The sequence below is a fragment of the Coregonus lavaretus genome (genome assembly GCF_964263955.1).
Source record: "Coregonus lavaretus genome assembly, chromosome: 20".
Taxonomy (NCBI): Eukaryota; Metazoa; Chordata; class Actinopteri; order Salmoniformes; family Salmonidae; genus Coregonus; species Coregonus lavaretus.
The window spans coordinates 46,220,343-46,236,287 of record NC_140007.1 but is presented as its reverse complement, the minus strand read 5'-3'; the positions used below and the strand labels follow the sequence as shown (position 1 = coordinate 46,236,287).

General features: G+C 46.5%; 2 protein-coding genes across 3 annotated transcripts in view; both read left to right on the top strand.

Annotated features, from left to right (window-relative positions):
- The window catches only part of LOC311147738 (dnaJ homolog subfamily C member 5-like), a 45,530-nt gene extending 35,780 nt beyond the window's left edge, over window positions 1–9,750 (top strand). For both annotated transcript variants that reach the window (XM_084184511.1, XM_084184512.1), the window contains exons 4-5: window positions 173–344; window positions 3,871–9,750. In XM_084184511.1, the coding sequence (XP_084040637.1) occupies window positions 173–344; window positions 3,871–3,974 (276 nt within the window). In that variant the 3' untranslated portion in view covers window positions 3,975–9,750. The remainder of the gene's footprint in view (window positions 1–172; window positions 345–3,870) is intronic.
- The window catches only part of LOC311148195 (tripartite motif-containing protein 54-like), a gene marked incomplete at both ends in the record, with an annotated part of 23,625 nt that continues 16,016 nt past the window's right edge, over window positions 8,337–15,945 (top strand). The window contains 3 exons of the mRNA XM_084185076.1: window positions 8,337–8,347; window positions 10,553–10,601; window positions 10,966–11,157. Coding sequence (XP_084041202.1) covers window positions 8,337–8,347; window positions 10,553–10,601; window positions 10,966–11,157 — 252 coding nt within the window. The remainder of the gene's footprint in view (window positions 8,348–10,552; window positions 10,602–10,965; window positions 11,158–15,945) is intronic.

The window sequence follows — 15,945 nt, the reverse complement described above, 5'->3', positions numbered from 1 at the left end:
TGAGTCCCCAGTAAATGTAGTGATAGATGCGGAGTTGTGATGAGTCCCCAGTAAATGTAGTGATAGATGCAGAGTTGTGATGAGTCCCCAGTACATTTCACCCCTCAAGATCAGTTTGTGTGTCTCATCTCTCACCTCCTTCCCTCTCCCTGACGGTCTCCTCTGTCTGCAGGGCCTGTTCATCTTCTGTGGCTTGGCCACTGGCTGCTACTTCTGCTGCTGTTTGTGCTGCTGCTGTAACTGCTGCTGTGGGAAGTGTAAACCGCGGCCGCCCATGGACCAGGAACCAGAGTTCTACGTCTCCCCTGAAGACCTGGAGGCACAGATGCAGTCTGACGAGAGAGGTGAGGAGTTTAATCAATCAATCAATCAATCAATAGAACTAAAGATGAGAGGTGAGGAGTTTAATCAATCAGTCTTTTTTTAAGTAGAGTGGATTTTCACTTGGTTGAATGAAGGGAAGACCGATAGAGGTGATTTGATCCCAGGCAGGCAGGGAACTGTACATTAGAACAGTTTAACTCTGGTCAGTCCCCTGTGCCTGGTCATTAGAACAGTTTATCTGGTCAGTCCCTTGTGCCTGGTCATTAGAACAGTTTATCTGGTCAGTCCCCTGTGCCTGGTCATTAGAACAGTTTATCTGGTCAGTCCCTTGTGCCTGGTCATTAGAACAGTTTAACTCTGGTCAGTCCCCTGTGCCTGGTCATTAGAACAGTTTAACTGGTCAGTCCCCTGTGCCTGATCATTAGAACAGTTTAACTGGTCAGTCCCTTGTGCCTGGTCATTAGAACAGTTTAACTGGTCAGTCCCCTGTGCCTGGTCATTAGAACAGTTTATCTGGTCAGTCCCTTGTGCCTGGTCATTAGAACAGTTTAACTCTGGTCAGTCCCCTGTGCCTGGTCATTAGAACAGTTTAACTGGTCAGTCCCCTGTGCCTGATCATTAGAACAGTTTAACTGGTCAGTCCCTTGTGCCTGGTCATTAGAACAGTTTAACTGGTCAGTCCCCTGTGCCTGATCATTAGAACAGTTTATCTGGTCAGTCCCCTGTGCCTGGTCATTAGAACAGTTTAACTGGTCAGTCCCCTGTGCCTGGTCATTAGAACAGTTTAACTCTGGTCAGTCCCCTGTGCCTGGTCATTAGAACAGTTTAACTCTGGTCAGTCCCCTGTGCCTGGTCATTAGAACAGTTTAACTGGTCAGTCCCCTGTGCCTCGTCATTAGAACAGTTTAACTGGTCAGTCCCTTGTGCCTGGTCATTAGAACAGTTTAACTGGTCAGTCCCCTGTGCCTGGTCATTAGAACAGTTTAACTGGTCAGTCCCCTGTGCCTGGTCATTAGAACAGTTTAACTCTGGTCAGTCCCCTGTGCCTGGTCATTAGAACAGTTTTTAACTCTGGTCAGTCCCCTGTGCCTGGTCATTAGAACAGTTTTTAACTCTGGTCAGTCCCCTGTGCCTGGTCATTAGAACAGTTTTTAACTCTGGTCAGTCCCCTGTGCCTGGTCATTAGAACAGTTTTTAACTCTGGTCAGTCCCCTGTGCCTGGTCATTAGAACAGTTTAACTCTGGCCAGTCCCCTGTGCCTGGTCATTAGAACAGTTTATCTGGTCAGTCCCTTGTGCCTGGTCATTAGAACAGTTTTTAACTCTGGTCAGTCCCCTGTGCCTGGTCATTAGAACAGTTTATCTGGTCAGTCCCCTGTGCCTGGTCATTAGAACAGTTTAACTGGTCAGTCCCCTGTGCCTGGTCATTAGAACAGTTTATCTGGTCAGTCCCCTGTGCCTGGTCATTAGAACAGTTTATCTGGTCAGTCCCTTGTGCCTGGTCATTAGAACAGTTTAACTGGTCAGTCCCCTGTGCCTGGTCATTAGAACAGTTTAACTCTGGTCAGTCCCCTGTGCCTGGTCATTAGAACAGTTTAACTGGTCAGTCCCCTGTGCCTGGTCATTAGAACAGTTTAACTGGTCAGTCCCCTGTGCCTGGTCATTAGAACAGTTTAACTGGTCAGTCCCCTGTGCCTGGTCATTAGAACAGTTTAACTGGTCAGTCCCCTGTGCCTGGTCATTAGAACAGTTTAACTGGTCAGTCCCCTGTGCCTGGTCATTAGAACAGTTTAACTCTGGTCAGTCCCCTGTGCCTGGTCATTAGACAGTTTAACTCTGGTCAGTCCCCTGTGCCTGGTCATTAGAACAGTTTTTAACTCTGGTCAGTCCCCTGTGCCTCGTCATTAGAACAGTTTTTAACTCTGGTCAGTCCCGTGTGCCTGGTCATTAGAACAGTTTATCTGGTCAGTCCCCTGTGCCTGGTCATTAGAACAGTTTATCTGGTCAGTCCCCTGTGCCTGGTCATTAGAACAGTTTAACTGGTCAGTCCCCTGTGCCTGGTCATTAGAACAGTTTAACTCTGGTCAGTCCCCTGTGCCTGGTCATTAGAACAGTTTATCTGGTCAGTCCCCTATGCCTGGTCATTAGAACAGTTTATCTGGTCAGTCCCCTGTGCCTGGTCATTAGAACAGTTTATCTGGTCAGTCCCCTGTGCCTGGTCATTAGAACAGTTTAACTGGTCAGTCCCCTGTGCCTATGGGTTGGTCATTAGAACAGTTTAACTCCAACCTGTGCCTGTGGGTATATGAAGCGATTTCAGTGCCAACAGAAATTGTATTTTAATTCCATAATTTTGAATTTGTATTAGATGATTGCATTTGAATTTGAAATACACAAATTGACTTCATAAATTGAATTTATATTTCAATATTTGAGACTGAATTGAGTAAATATTGCATTGTTTTAAAATTCAATTTCAATTTAATTGAATATTCAAATTCAATGTTCATATATTCCGTTTCAATATGGTACATTGTGTATTCTTATGGGGGCCAAATAGCGTTGTTGTTTTTTTACACTCCCTTCTAACGCAGCCTGTGATCATCATAGAGGGGAATGGAAAGCACATCCATGTTCCAGAGAGTGTTAGCTTTCAGGAATGGGCTCATAATAGCTTATAGACAAAATGGTTCAAGTGCTAGAGCTAAATTCATAGGAAGAAAATTAATTCAACATGCCAAATTGGCTTCAGAAACCGCCAGAAGCTTCTGTTTACCACAGTGAGCTTTTCATTCTATCTGTTCTACTCTACTTTTCCTGGCTGGCAAAGTACCAGGATGTTGTTTCTGGTTTTTAATCTGAATTTAGAAAACGGAATTTGAAAACTGAATCTGAATGCATCTGAGAAGTTGAATATATGAAACTTTGATTAACTTGAAATGGTAGTTTATAAACTTGATACACAGAATGAATGGAACATCTACCATATTGAAACTGATTATATGAAGATTGAATTTGAATATTCAATTATATTGAAATTGAATTTTAACTGAATGCAATGTTCACTCAATTAAGTTTCAAATGATGAAATACAAGTTCAATTTATGAATTAAATGATTAAATTTGTGCATTACAATTCAATATCTATCTCTAATAAAAAATCAAAATTATGCAATTATATATATATATATATATATATAAAAAATTTTTTTAAAAAAACGACAAACTAAAAAATACCAAAATTTCAAAAATTAAACTAGAAAAAAGATAACAAAAAAATATTAAATTTAAAAAAAAAAGGTCATGTGGTAAAGTGGTTGTCATAAGGTGAATGCACCTATTTGTAAGTCGCTCTGGATAAGAGCGTCTGCTAAATGACGTAAATGTAAATACAATTTCTGTTGGCACTGAAATCGCTCCATATGGTCAGTCCAACTCTGGTGTAGTCCAACCTGGGCCTGTGGCTTGGTCATGCGGTTGAAGCTGCCACCAATCACACATGTACAGTTATTTTGATTTGTAACATCTGCGTGTGTTGTTCCCCCAGACGTTGGTGGTGACCCCATCATGATGCAGCCGTCCGGAACAGAGACCACCAGGCTGACGTCAGACAACCACTCCTCCTACCGTACCGACATCGGAAACAACTAAACCTACACCTGATACAACTAAACACCCCTAAATCTACACCCTGTACCCCTACCCTCTACACCGGATACAACTATACCCCCCTAAATCTACACCCTGTACCCCTACCCTCTACACCGGATACAACTATACCCCCCTAAATCTACACCCTGTACCCCTACCCTCTACACCGGATACAACTATACCCCCCTAAATCTACACCCTGTACCCCTACCCTCTACACCGGATACAACTATACCCCCCTAAATCTACACCCTGTACCCCTACCCTCTACACCGGATACAACTATACCCCCCTAAATCTACACCCTGTACCCCTACCCTCTACACCGGATACAACTATACCCCCCTAAATCTACACCCTGTACCCCTACCCTCTACACCGGATACAACTATACCCCCCTAAATCTACACCCTGTACCCCTACCCTCTACACCGGATACAACTATACCCCCCTAAATCTACACCCTGTACCCCTACCCTCTACACCGGATACAACTATACCCCCCTAAATCTACACCCTGTACCCCTACCCTCTACACCGGATACAACTATACCCCCCTAAATCTACACCCTGTACCCCTACCCTCTACACCGGATACAACTATACCCCCCTAAATCTACACCCTGTACCCCTACCCTCTACACCGGATACAACTATACCCCCCTAAATCTACACCCTGTACCCCTACCCTCTACACCGGATACAACTATACCCCCCTAAATCTACACCCTGTACCCCTACCCTCTACACCGGATACAACTATACCCCCCTAAATCTACACCCTGTACCCCTACCCTCTACACCGGATACAACTATACCCCCCTAAATCTACACCCTGTACCCCTACCCTCTACACCGGATACAACTATACCCCCCTAAATCTACACCCTGTACCCCTACCCTCTACACCCCCTGTCCTGCCCGGGAGAAGGGGAGTAGAAGAGAGCAAGAGAGAGAGAGAAAGATGTCAATGGGGATGAGGAGGCCAAAGTAAGTAGCATATCTTTGGGAAAGTGCGCGCAGCTCGCCTTGCTCCATCCCACAGATTTTAGATCATTTTTTTTCGTGAAAGAAACGTTTAAGTAATATAACGCGAAGTACACAAAGTAATATATAAGTATGGGATAAAACGCCGACATTCTGTACGTTACCTTGGAAATAATGGAGGACGCAGCGGGACAAGGCGTTCATCCAGCTTATACCACAGTTACCAAAGAAAAAAATACTAAAGCACACATTTACCCGTAGAAAAAAAAAATAAGTTGATATTTTTCCTTTTTACAAGATAATTCATGCTTTCTCATCTTTTGATTGCTAGAGACGCGACCCAGTCGTTCGTTCGATTAGTTAAGGACGCGACCCAGTCGTTCGTTCGATTAGTTAAGGACGCGACCCAGTCGTTGAGCTGAGGATGCCTGATTTAGCCTGGCATAGTGCTTGCTCGTCAGGACACTCGTCATTACGAGGAGGTCACATTGCATATCATACTCTAACGCTAGGCTAGAAGCTAGCTAAATAGTTTGTTGCTAGCAAACCTGCCAATATGACAACCGAATTCAAACTTATCAGTTGCTGAAAACAGCTGGACAAACTCAACATTTCATGTGGGAGGATTTGAAAGCATAGCGCCACTTGCATCACGGCTACTGTAGGGACCGGAGAAATTAATGTTCATCATACAACACGTTAGGTCATCAGATGCTCCAAAAACAATTCTCAGCAAAAACAAATCTATTGCTAGCTAGATACGTTTTTCTTCGTTGGACCTGCGTGTTACAATGTATCCAATTTTGGTTTGTGTGGTTGTTGGTTTAGCTTTCTGTAACTTTGTAGCAAGTAAGGTCTGCATGTGTAGATGCATATTGCGTCATGATTGCAAGGCGTCCCGATATATTTTCCAACTGTCCCTTCTAGAATGCCCTTCTAGCCAATCAGAAACGAGTATTCAACAATGCTTTGGTATAATGTCAATTATCAACTGGGTGGTTCGTGCCCTGAATGCTGATTGGCTGACAGCCGTGGTATATCAGACCGTTTACCACGGGTATGACAAAACGTTTATTTTTACTGCTCTAATTACGTTGGTAACCAGTTTATAATAGCAATAAGGCACCTTGTGGGTTTGTGATATATAGCCAATAAGGGCTGTATCCAGGCACTCCGCGTTGCGTCGGGCTTAAGAACAGCCCTTAGCCGTGGTATATTGGCCATATACCACACCCCCCTCGTGCCTTATTGCTTAAGTAATACCTTACTTTTGTTCAAACTAATTCCAACACTGCTCAACACACTCTGTGTTTCCCTGTATTTAATATCTGTTTCCACCTTGTCTGTCTGGGCTGGAGTTTAGAGATAAGGTTCTATTAGGCTTGTTTCTGACTCAGGAAGGAGATCCTTCAAAGCAGGAAGTTAATTTGAAATCATTGCTTTTAATGAAAATTCCATTATACTTTGGACAATCATGGCTGAGGCAGCTGAGGCAGAGCTGTATCTTAATATTGTACCTCACCCACAATACTTGGTCTTCTCTCTTGTTATTTTAAGACTATAAAAGCCACTAGACATAGACTCCCATGGTAGACTTGCCTTAAGAGAAGGAACCATGAATTCTGCTCTGTATCAGAGAATTCTACAGGAGAATGTCAGACCATCCGTCTGTGAGCTGAAGCTGAAGTGCAGCTGGGTCATGTAGCAAGACAATGATCCAAAACACACACAATCAAGTCTACATGAAAATGGTTAAAAAGCAACAAATTTTTAGTTTTGCAATGGCCTAGTCAAAGTCCAGACCTAATCCCAATTGAGATGTTGTGGCAGGACTTGAAACGAGCAGTTCAAATTCCTCCACAGCGATGCGAGAGACTGATCAACAACAGGAAGCATTTGGTTGCAGTCATTGCAACTAAAGGTGGCACAACCAGTTATTGAGTGTAAGGGGGGCAATTACTTTTTCACACAGGGGAATTGGGTGTTGCATAACTTTGTTAAATTAATAAAATAAGTATACAACTTTTTTTGGGGGGGGGTATTTGTAAACTCAGGTTCCCTTTATCTAATATTAGGTTTTAGTTGAAGATCTGATAACATTCGGTATCAAGAATATGCAAAAATAGAGAAAATCAGAAAGGGGGCAAATACTTTTTCATGGCCCCCTCTACTCCACATCACACCGCTCCATACTACTAATTTCCCTGGAAAACAGACTTTTTCGTCCTCATGCTAGCTAGCAGTAGCCACAGCAGGGTCGGTATCTTCTGGCAAATTACACCTACCTATACTTTTATTGTGGATACAGTATAGTATCTACAGAATGATTTCCATTCGTTTCTCTAAGAACAATATCTACATTTAACTCCATGTCATCGAGCGGATGCTTTCCCTCTTCCTCGACGTTCTCCTCCTCTTCCTCACTTCTTCCTCTGCTCTTGCTCTCTCTGTTTTCTCTCCAATAATACTAGTACTCTGTGGATCCCTGTGTTGCTCAGTTGGTAGAGCATGGCACCTGCAACGCCAGGGTTGTGGGTTCGTTTCCCACGGGGGGGCAGTATGAAAATGTATGCACTCACTAACTGTAAGTCGCTCTGGATAAGAGCATCTGCTAAATGACTAAAATGTAAATGTGATACTACTACTACTACTACTACTACTACTACTGCTACTACTGCTGTTAATACTACTACTAATGCTACTACTACTACTACTACTACTACTACTACTACTACTACTACTACTACTACTACTACTACTACTACTGCTACTACTACTGCTACTACTGCTACTACTACTAATGCTACTACTACTACTAATGCTACTACTACTACTGCTACTACTACTACTACCATTACTACCATTACTACTACTACTACTACTACTACCTCCTCTCAGTCCAATCCAGTCTTGTTTGTCCGTACTGAAACAATACATTTATTTGAGCTCTGAAGGGATTTACTAACATAATTGCAATTAGTCTCTTAGCAGCTCCGTGTGTGTGTCGGGGTGGGGTTGCGTAATGCTCTGTACGCGCACACGTGTGTACACTACAGCGTGTTTGTGTGCGTATGAACGTGTGTGTGTGTGTTGGGAGCTCAGTGTTCAGTGCTCTCCAAACGTCTCCCTCTTTGAACCTAGTACTACCGCGGATCCATTCAACCGTTTTAGTTTTTAGTTTTTCTGATTTTCTGTGAGGAGGTGATGATAAATGTAAATGTCGTGTATATGTTTTAGATTTTATTAAGTTGTGTATATTTGAGTTTCGCAAACAACAAAGTGTTGATTATTATTATTTTTATTTTTTTCTCCAGTAGATGTTTTTATTTGATTTCTGTTGTCGGAAAAGGGAGGACAAGATTTTAGATATCCAAAATGGCGGTTATGTCTGTTGGCTACAGCTCTGTATGTAGTCGGACTCCGCAACTGAATATGAGAGTATGGCTGTGTCCCAAATGAAATCCTATTCCCTATGTAGAGCCCTGGGCCCTGGTCAAAAGTAGTGCACTACATAGGGAATAGGGTGCCATTTGGAACGTATCCTAAAAAAAAGACCAGTTTACAACAATCAAGCAGCGTCAGGTGCCAGGTTTTGAAGCACCATCACTAGTCTTCTAAACACTTTAGTGTTGTACGTTTCCAGTAAATTTCCCCAAAATTCTTTGTTTTTTTTTCCAAAGATTCTGGTTTTCTGGGAATGTTGGAAAAGTTACTGGAATTTTGCTACACTTAGCCACTCCCACTAGCGCTCCGTTAATCCTCAAGACTCTAGCCAATCATCTTTGAGCAGCATGGTGGTTGTATGTAAGTGTGATGTTAATGCGATGGTAAATCTAATTTGTGTTTTTAAATGGATTATTGTTAGACGTTGTTTTACCTCGTGTTAGGAGGTTGTGTTTAGACTCAGACTTTTCAGTGTCAATCTAACATTTTATCTACTTGTAATTTTGTCCTAAGCCTGAGTGCCAGTCTGTCTGTGCGATCATGCCAACTCCTTGTAATGGACAAGGACATTAATGGAGTTGGCAAGAGCACAAACAGATCTGGGACCAGCCTCATTTTGTTGCCCTCCGGTGTCAGAAAGTGTAAAAACGTCTGAGAGCATCTTCCTTTTTATTCCCTCCTTCCTTCCTTCCTTCCTTCCCTCCTTCCTTCCTTCCTTCCTTTCTTTCTAAGAAGATTCTATTATCAAGTCAAGACATTTTAATTGGTTGTAGTTGTTCCTCATTGTCACGCCCACTGCCCTCTCATTTCGATTTGATTGGTTGTATTATGACGGAGACGTGGTTGTCCCACCTAGCTATCGTAAGATGAATGCACTAACTGTAAGTTGCTCTGGATAAGAATATATGTTACCATGATGACATTGACAAATTAAATGCTATTTCTGTGACTTTGCGATATTAAACATGCAACTTTCTGAGTGAATGCAATGTGTATACAATACTAAGTTATACCGGATCAAGAAAAAACATCATTCTTTTAGGAACTAAAAAAAAAATTATGAAACGTTAGTGCGACTATAACGATAAGATAATACTGACTTATTATTTAATTTATTACATTTTTTGTTCTCTTTTTAATAAATAAATATAGTTAAGTATAAATGGTATGTAACTAGGTGAGGCCATTTGAATGAAGGGTTGAGATCTCCAGTACATTTAGTGGAAGTGCGTAGAAGTTAGGATTTATGTTTTAGCATGGTCATCTACTACCGTGTCTGAAAGAGATAACGGACAACCGTCATTTATCTGATGTGCTGTTGTAAAATAAATGTTTCTGATGCTTAGACATGTCTCGTTTGTGACTCCTTTTTAGAAAATAATGAGATGTCTATGCATTGTCTGTATTTCCATAACCAAACTTGATGAAGTCCACACCCACAGAACACAAGGATTGCAGTCCAGGCCGTTGTTATTTTGGTTGTCCTGCACAGAATATCCAATCTCATGGATAATTTGGACGCCTGGAAAAGTGTGAATTGCCTCACAAAACACACCAATATCATATAGCAATAAAAAATAAAAAAAAATAATGAAAAGCTTCCAGACTCTGATTGCGAAGGACCTACAGTACCTGACTACTGGCTCATAATACCCTGCAGCTGGGTCTCTGAAGACATGACTGATACCAAGGCAGGGGAGGTAACTGTAGAAAGATCACTGACGTGCCTCAGCCTGCATACCACCCAGAGCCTGATATGGCCTGAGATCAGACACACACACACACACACACACACAGACACACAGACACACACACAGACAGACACACACACACACACACACACACACAGACAGACCGATATGGCCTGAGTACGTTAGGGGGCTGCCCACTTGGGGTTCTGGCTAGTAACACGACACTCCCAACCCCCTCTGACAAACACACATTCACCTTTCCATCGCTACAGCCCTCTCGAGGTCTATCTATCCCAGTGGAGTGGACGGTTCAGGAATACACACGCTGTCCTCGCCCTGGACGGTTGGCAGACCCAACTACCGTGTATCTAGAAAGAGGCATGAAGGAGGGTGGAGTGTTGTGACTGAGAAAGCAGGGATGGTGGAAGAAGAGGAAGAGTGAGACGTTCTGGACAGAGTTTTTCAAGAGGTGCTGTCGAAGAATCACAACTCGACATACTCCACAGTCGGTGTGTTGGCGGCGGGATCCCTGCTATAGGAAGAAGAGAGAGGGGGACTGGACAGAGACCTGACTGCCTGTCCTGAGCTATCTGCTTTCTGGAAGAAGAGAGAGGGGGACTGGACAGAGACCTGACTGCCTGGCCTGAGCTATCTGCTTTCTGGAAGAAGAGAGAGGGGGACTGGACAGAGACCTGACTGCCTGGCCTGAGCTATCTGATACTGTAGCTCCTCTCCAGTGAGTGTTGGAAGTTCGTGAGTTAGTCAGTCAGTCGGTTAGTCAGTCAGTGAGTTAGTTAGTCCAGTCATTCAGTGAGTCAGTGAGTCAGTCAGTAAGTCCGATATTTGTCGTCTTGTGTTTTGGTTCTCAGTCGGACAGGCCGTCCACCATGTCTGTCCCCGCGGAGCAGGGCTCCTACCCCCGGGACAGGGAGCAGGCAGGCCTGGGGACCCTACAGAGACAGCTCATCTGCCCTATCTGTCTGGAAGTATTCACCAAGCCAGTGGTTATCCTGCCATGCCAACACAACCTCTGCAGGAAGTGTGCCAACGACCTCTACCAGGTAGGAGCTAACGCCCGAGTCGGTCATATTCATTAGGGCACACCGTAGCAAAACATTTTGCAACAGGAAAGGAAAATAAGCATGTGTTTTTAGACAAGTTCAGGTAGTCTCTCCCAACAAGTTTTCTTCTGTTTGGTTTCTAATGAGTACAACCCTGGATTTCTGTGTTGTTTTGGGGGGGGTGGGGGGGGGCTGTGTTCAAGTCTCAGTGTGTCTGAAACGGTACTCTTTCACTGTGAGCTCAGAGGATCTGAAAGCAGTGAAAATAGATCCTGTAGCTATGTAATTGAGAGAAGAGTCCGTCTCTGTATAAGTGTGTTAACATGATTACTGTAGTTGACATCCTCATATCTCTGAGCGCTGGTGAGAGAGGTAATCAAGGAGATTGGATGAGATACTCAGCAAGCATACTCAACTCAAGCTTCAATTCATAAAATAACATCTGGTTGGATTGGCAAACTCTGCATTGTTGACGTTAACAATATACTTATTGCTTGATACCTTTTTTTATTTTATTTTATTTTTTATTTCACCTTTATTTAACCAGGTAAGCCAGTTGAGAACAGGTTCTCATTTACAACTGCGACCTGGCCAGTGTACCTTGGGCAATAGTATTCATTGTTGACTGTAGCAATATACTTATTGCTTGATACCTTGGGCAATTGTATACTCACTCGGTGTCACGAATTCAGCCGAGGCTGCCCCTCCTTGCTCGGGCAGGTTTCGGCGTTCGTCGTCACCGGCTTACTAGCCACTACCACTCCATTTATCATCACTCCATTTGTCTTGTCTTGTCTTGTCAATCACACACACCTGGTACTCATTCCCTCATTAGTCTGTGTATAAGTGTTCCCTCTGCCGCCTTGTCCTTTGTGAGTGATTGTTCATTGTGAGAGTGAGTAGCTCGGTTGAGTAGCCAAGGTGGATTTTTCCGTTGTGCTAGTTTCGTTTTGACGCTTGCTGCGCTTTATTCATGTACACTGAATAAACTCTGGATTTCAGTGTTTTACCTCCTGTGCCTGACTCCGTCATTCACACCTCATCACAGAATCACTCACCCTCTATGGAGTCAGCAGGAGAGGAGCGCATGCCTAGAATAGTGGCAAGGTTCCAAGAACATTCCACTATGCTGGCCAGCTTGGGGGAAGCGATGGATCGGGTTCTTCAGGTCGTCCAACGCCTGGAGAGAAGAGGAACCGATCCGTCGAGACCAGCTGGCCAACCGGATCCAGCCACCTACACCCCAGCACCCGGAGGGATCCAGATATCCCGACCTCGGGCATTCGATGGGACGCCGGCTCTATGTCAGGGATTCCTTCTCCAACTGGAGCTGTACTGCTCTAGTGTCAGGCCGGCGACATCAGATCGAGAGCAGGTGTCCGTCCTCATTTCCTGCCTCTCGGGGAAAGCCCTGGAGTGGGCCAACGGGGTTTGGAGAGAAGGAGGAGCCGCGTTGGAGGACTACAGGGAGTTCGCCCGCCTATTTCAGGCGGGTGAGCAGCTGGTCCACTTGAGGCAGGAGACGAGGACAGTACAGGAGTTCGCGCTGGAGTCCCGGATTCTAGCAGCAGGATCCGGGTGGAACGAGCGGGCCCTGATCAACCAGTTCCGGTGCCATCTACGGGAGGACGTCCGACGGGAGCTAGCCTGCCGTGACACCAGTTTGTCTTTTACCGACCTGGTGGACATGGCCATTCGTCTGGATAACCTGCTGGCAACCAGAGGACGTCCTGGAGGAGGTCTGCCCATTCCCATATACTTCCCTGATTACATGAGAGTTCCCAAGTGTAAGGCGCTAGTAGATTCAGGCGCAGCTGGGAACTTTATGGATAAAACTTTCGCACGCCGCCAGGGCATTTCATTAGTTCCCCTATCCATTCCACGCCCCATCAGAGCACTTTAGAGTCGACCATTAGGGTCCGGGTTGATAAAGGAAGTCACGGTACCAGTCACCATGATCACACAGGAGACGCATTGTGAGCAGGTCACTTTTTCCATCATTGAGTCTCCTGCTTTCCCTGTGGTGTTAGGTATTCCGTGGCTAGCACTCCACAAACCCACTTTCTCATTGCCACCTCATCGGGCGGGGGATTGCGCAAATAAATCTTCGGGTAGACGCTGTACCTCCCAGGAGTCATGTGTATCCCCTGTCGTGCATTGACTATCGACTACTGAACAAGGAGACGATTAGATTTAGTTATCCTCTCCCCCTCATTACGTCAGTGGTTGAGTCATTGCATGGAGCGCACTTCTTCACTAAATTAGATCTCAGGAGTGCGTACAACCTGGTGCGTATCCGAGAGGGAGATGAGTGGAAGACAGCATTCAGCACAACCACGGGGCATTATGAATACCTGGTGATGCCCTATGGTTTGATGAATGCTCCATCCGTCTTCCAGTCCTTTGTGAACGAGGTGTTTCGGGACATGCTTGGTCGCGGTGTAGTGGTCTACATCGATGACATCTTGGTGTATTCCACTACGTGCGCCGAGCATGTGTCCCTGGTTCGCAAAGTACTGGCCCGACTGTTGGAAAATGACCTTTATGCTATGGCAGAAAAGTGTATGTTTTTCCAGCAGTCCGTCTCCTTCCTCGGATACCGCATTTCTACCACAGGGGTGGAGATGGAGGGTGACTGCATTTCAGCCGTGCGTAATTGGCCGACTCCAACCACGGTAAAGGAGGTGCAGCACTTCCTTGGCTTCGCCAACTACTATCGAAGGTTTATCCGGGGCTTTGGCAAGGTCGCAGCTCCCAATTACATCTCTGTTGAAGGGTGGGCTGTCCCGGCTCCGCTGGTCTGCTGAGGTTGACAGGGCCTTCAGTAACCTGAGGGAACTGTTCACCTCGGCCCCGGTACTGGCACACCCCGATCCATCACCACCGTTCGTAGTGGAGGTGGATGCGTCCGAGGTTGGGATGGGAGCAGTCCTGTCTCAACGCTCGGGCATGCCACCCAAGCTCCGCCCCTGTGCGTTCTTCTCAAAGAAGCTCAGCCCGGCGGAACAGAACTACGGCGTTGGTGATCGGGAGCTGTTGGCTGTTGTCCGAGTTCTGACCGTGTGGAGACATTGGCTCGAGGGGGCGAAACACCCATTCCTCGTCTGGACGAACCACCGTAACCTGGAGTACATCCGGGCAGCGAGGAGGCTGAACCCTCGCCAGGCCAGGTGGTCCCTATTCTTCACCCGGTTTAATTTCACACTGTCATACATCCGGGTATGAAGAACGTGAAGGCAGACGCACTGTCTCGGCTGTATGACACAGAGGAGAGGCCCAGAGACAACACCCCCATACTGCCAGACTCCTGCATTGTGGGGCCGGTAGTATGGGCGATGGACGCGGATATAGAGCAGGCATTACGCACAGATCCATCTCCACCTCAGTGTCCAGATGGGCTGCGGTACGTGCCTGCGCTTGTCCGTGATCGTCTGCTCTACTGGGCACACACGTCACCCTCCTCTGGTCACCCAGGTATCGGTCGTACAGTGCGCTGCCTGACCGAGAAGTACTGGTGGCCTACCTTGGCTAAGGACGTGAGGGTGTATGTTTCCTCCTGCTCAGTGTGCGCCCAGAGTAAGGCACCTAGGCACCTCCCAGCGTGTAAGCTACAACCTTTACCAGTTCCACAACGATCATGGTCTCATTTGAGTGTTGATTTTTTAAACTGATCTGCCTCTCTCTCAAGGGAACACCACCATCCTGGTCGTTGTGGACCGCTTTTCGAAGGCCTGCCGCCTCCTTCCTCTGCCCGGTCTCCCCACGGCTCTGCAAACTGCGGAGGCCCTGTTTACACACGTCTTCCGGCACTACAGGTACCAGAGGATATAGTGTCTGACCAGAGGTCCCCAGTTCACCTCCAAGGTCTGGAAGGCATTCATGGAACGTCTGGGGGTCTCGGTCAGCCTGACCTCTGGGTTCCACCCCGAGTCTAATGGGCAGGTGGAACGGGTCAATCAGGATGTGGGTAGGTTCCTGAGGTCCTATTGCCAGGACCGGCCGGGGGAGTGGTCAGTGTTCCTGCCATGGGCAGAATATGCCCAGAACTCTCTCCGCCTCTCCTAACGCCATTTAAGTGTTTTTTAGGTTATCAACCGGTTCTGGCACCATGGCACCAGAGCCAGACCGAAGCTCCTGCGGTGGATGACTGGTTTCGGCGCGCGGAGGAGACGTGGAACGCTGCCCATGTTCACCTCCAACGTGCCGTGCGTCGTCAGAAGGCCAACACTGACCGTCACCGCAGTGAGGCCCCCGTCTTTGTACCAGGGGATCGGGTCTGGCTCTCGACCCGGAATCTGCCCCTCCGCTTGCCCTGCCGGAAGCTGAGCCCGCGGTTTGTAGGGCCGTTCAAAGTCCTGAGGAGAATCAACGAGGTCACATATAGGTTATTACTTCCCCCTGATTACCGTATTAACCCCTCGTTTCATGTGTCTCTCCTCAGGCCGGTGGTGGCTGGTCCGCTCCAGGAGTCTGAGGTGCGGGAGGTCCCTCCACCTCCTTTGGACATCGAGGGGGCGCCGGCGTACTCTGTCCGTTCCATCCTGGATTCGAGGCGCCGGGTGGGGGGCCTTCAGTACCTCGTGGAGTGGGAAGGGTACGGTCCGGAGGAACGGTGCTGGGTCCCGGTGAGGGATATCCTCAATCCCTCTCTGTTGAGGGACTTCCATCGTCGCCATCCGACTCGCCCTGCTCCGCGTCCTCCTGGCCGTCCCCGAGGCCGGTGTCGGCGCGCTGCTGGAGCTGCGTGTCAAGGGGGGGTACTGTCACGAATTCAGCCGAGGCTGCCCC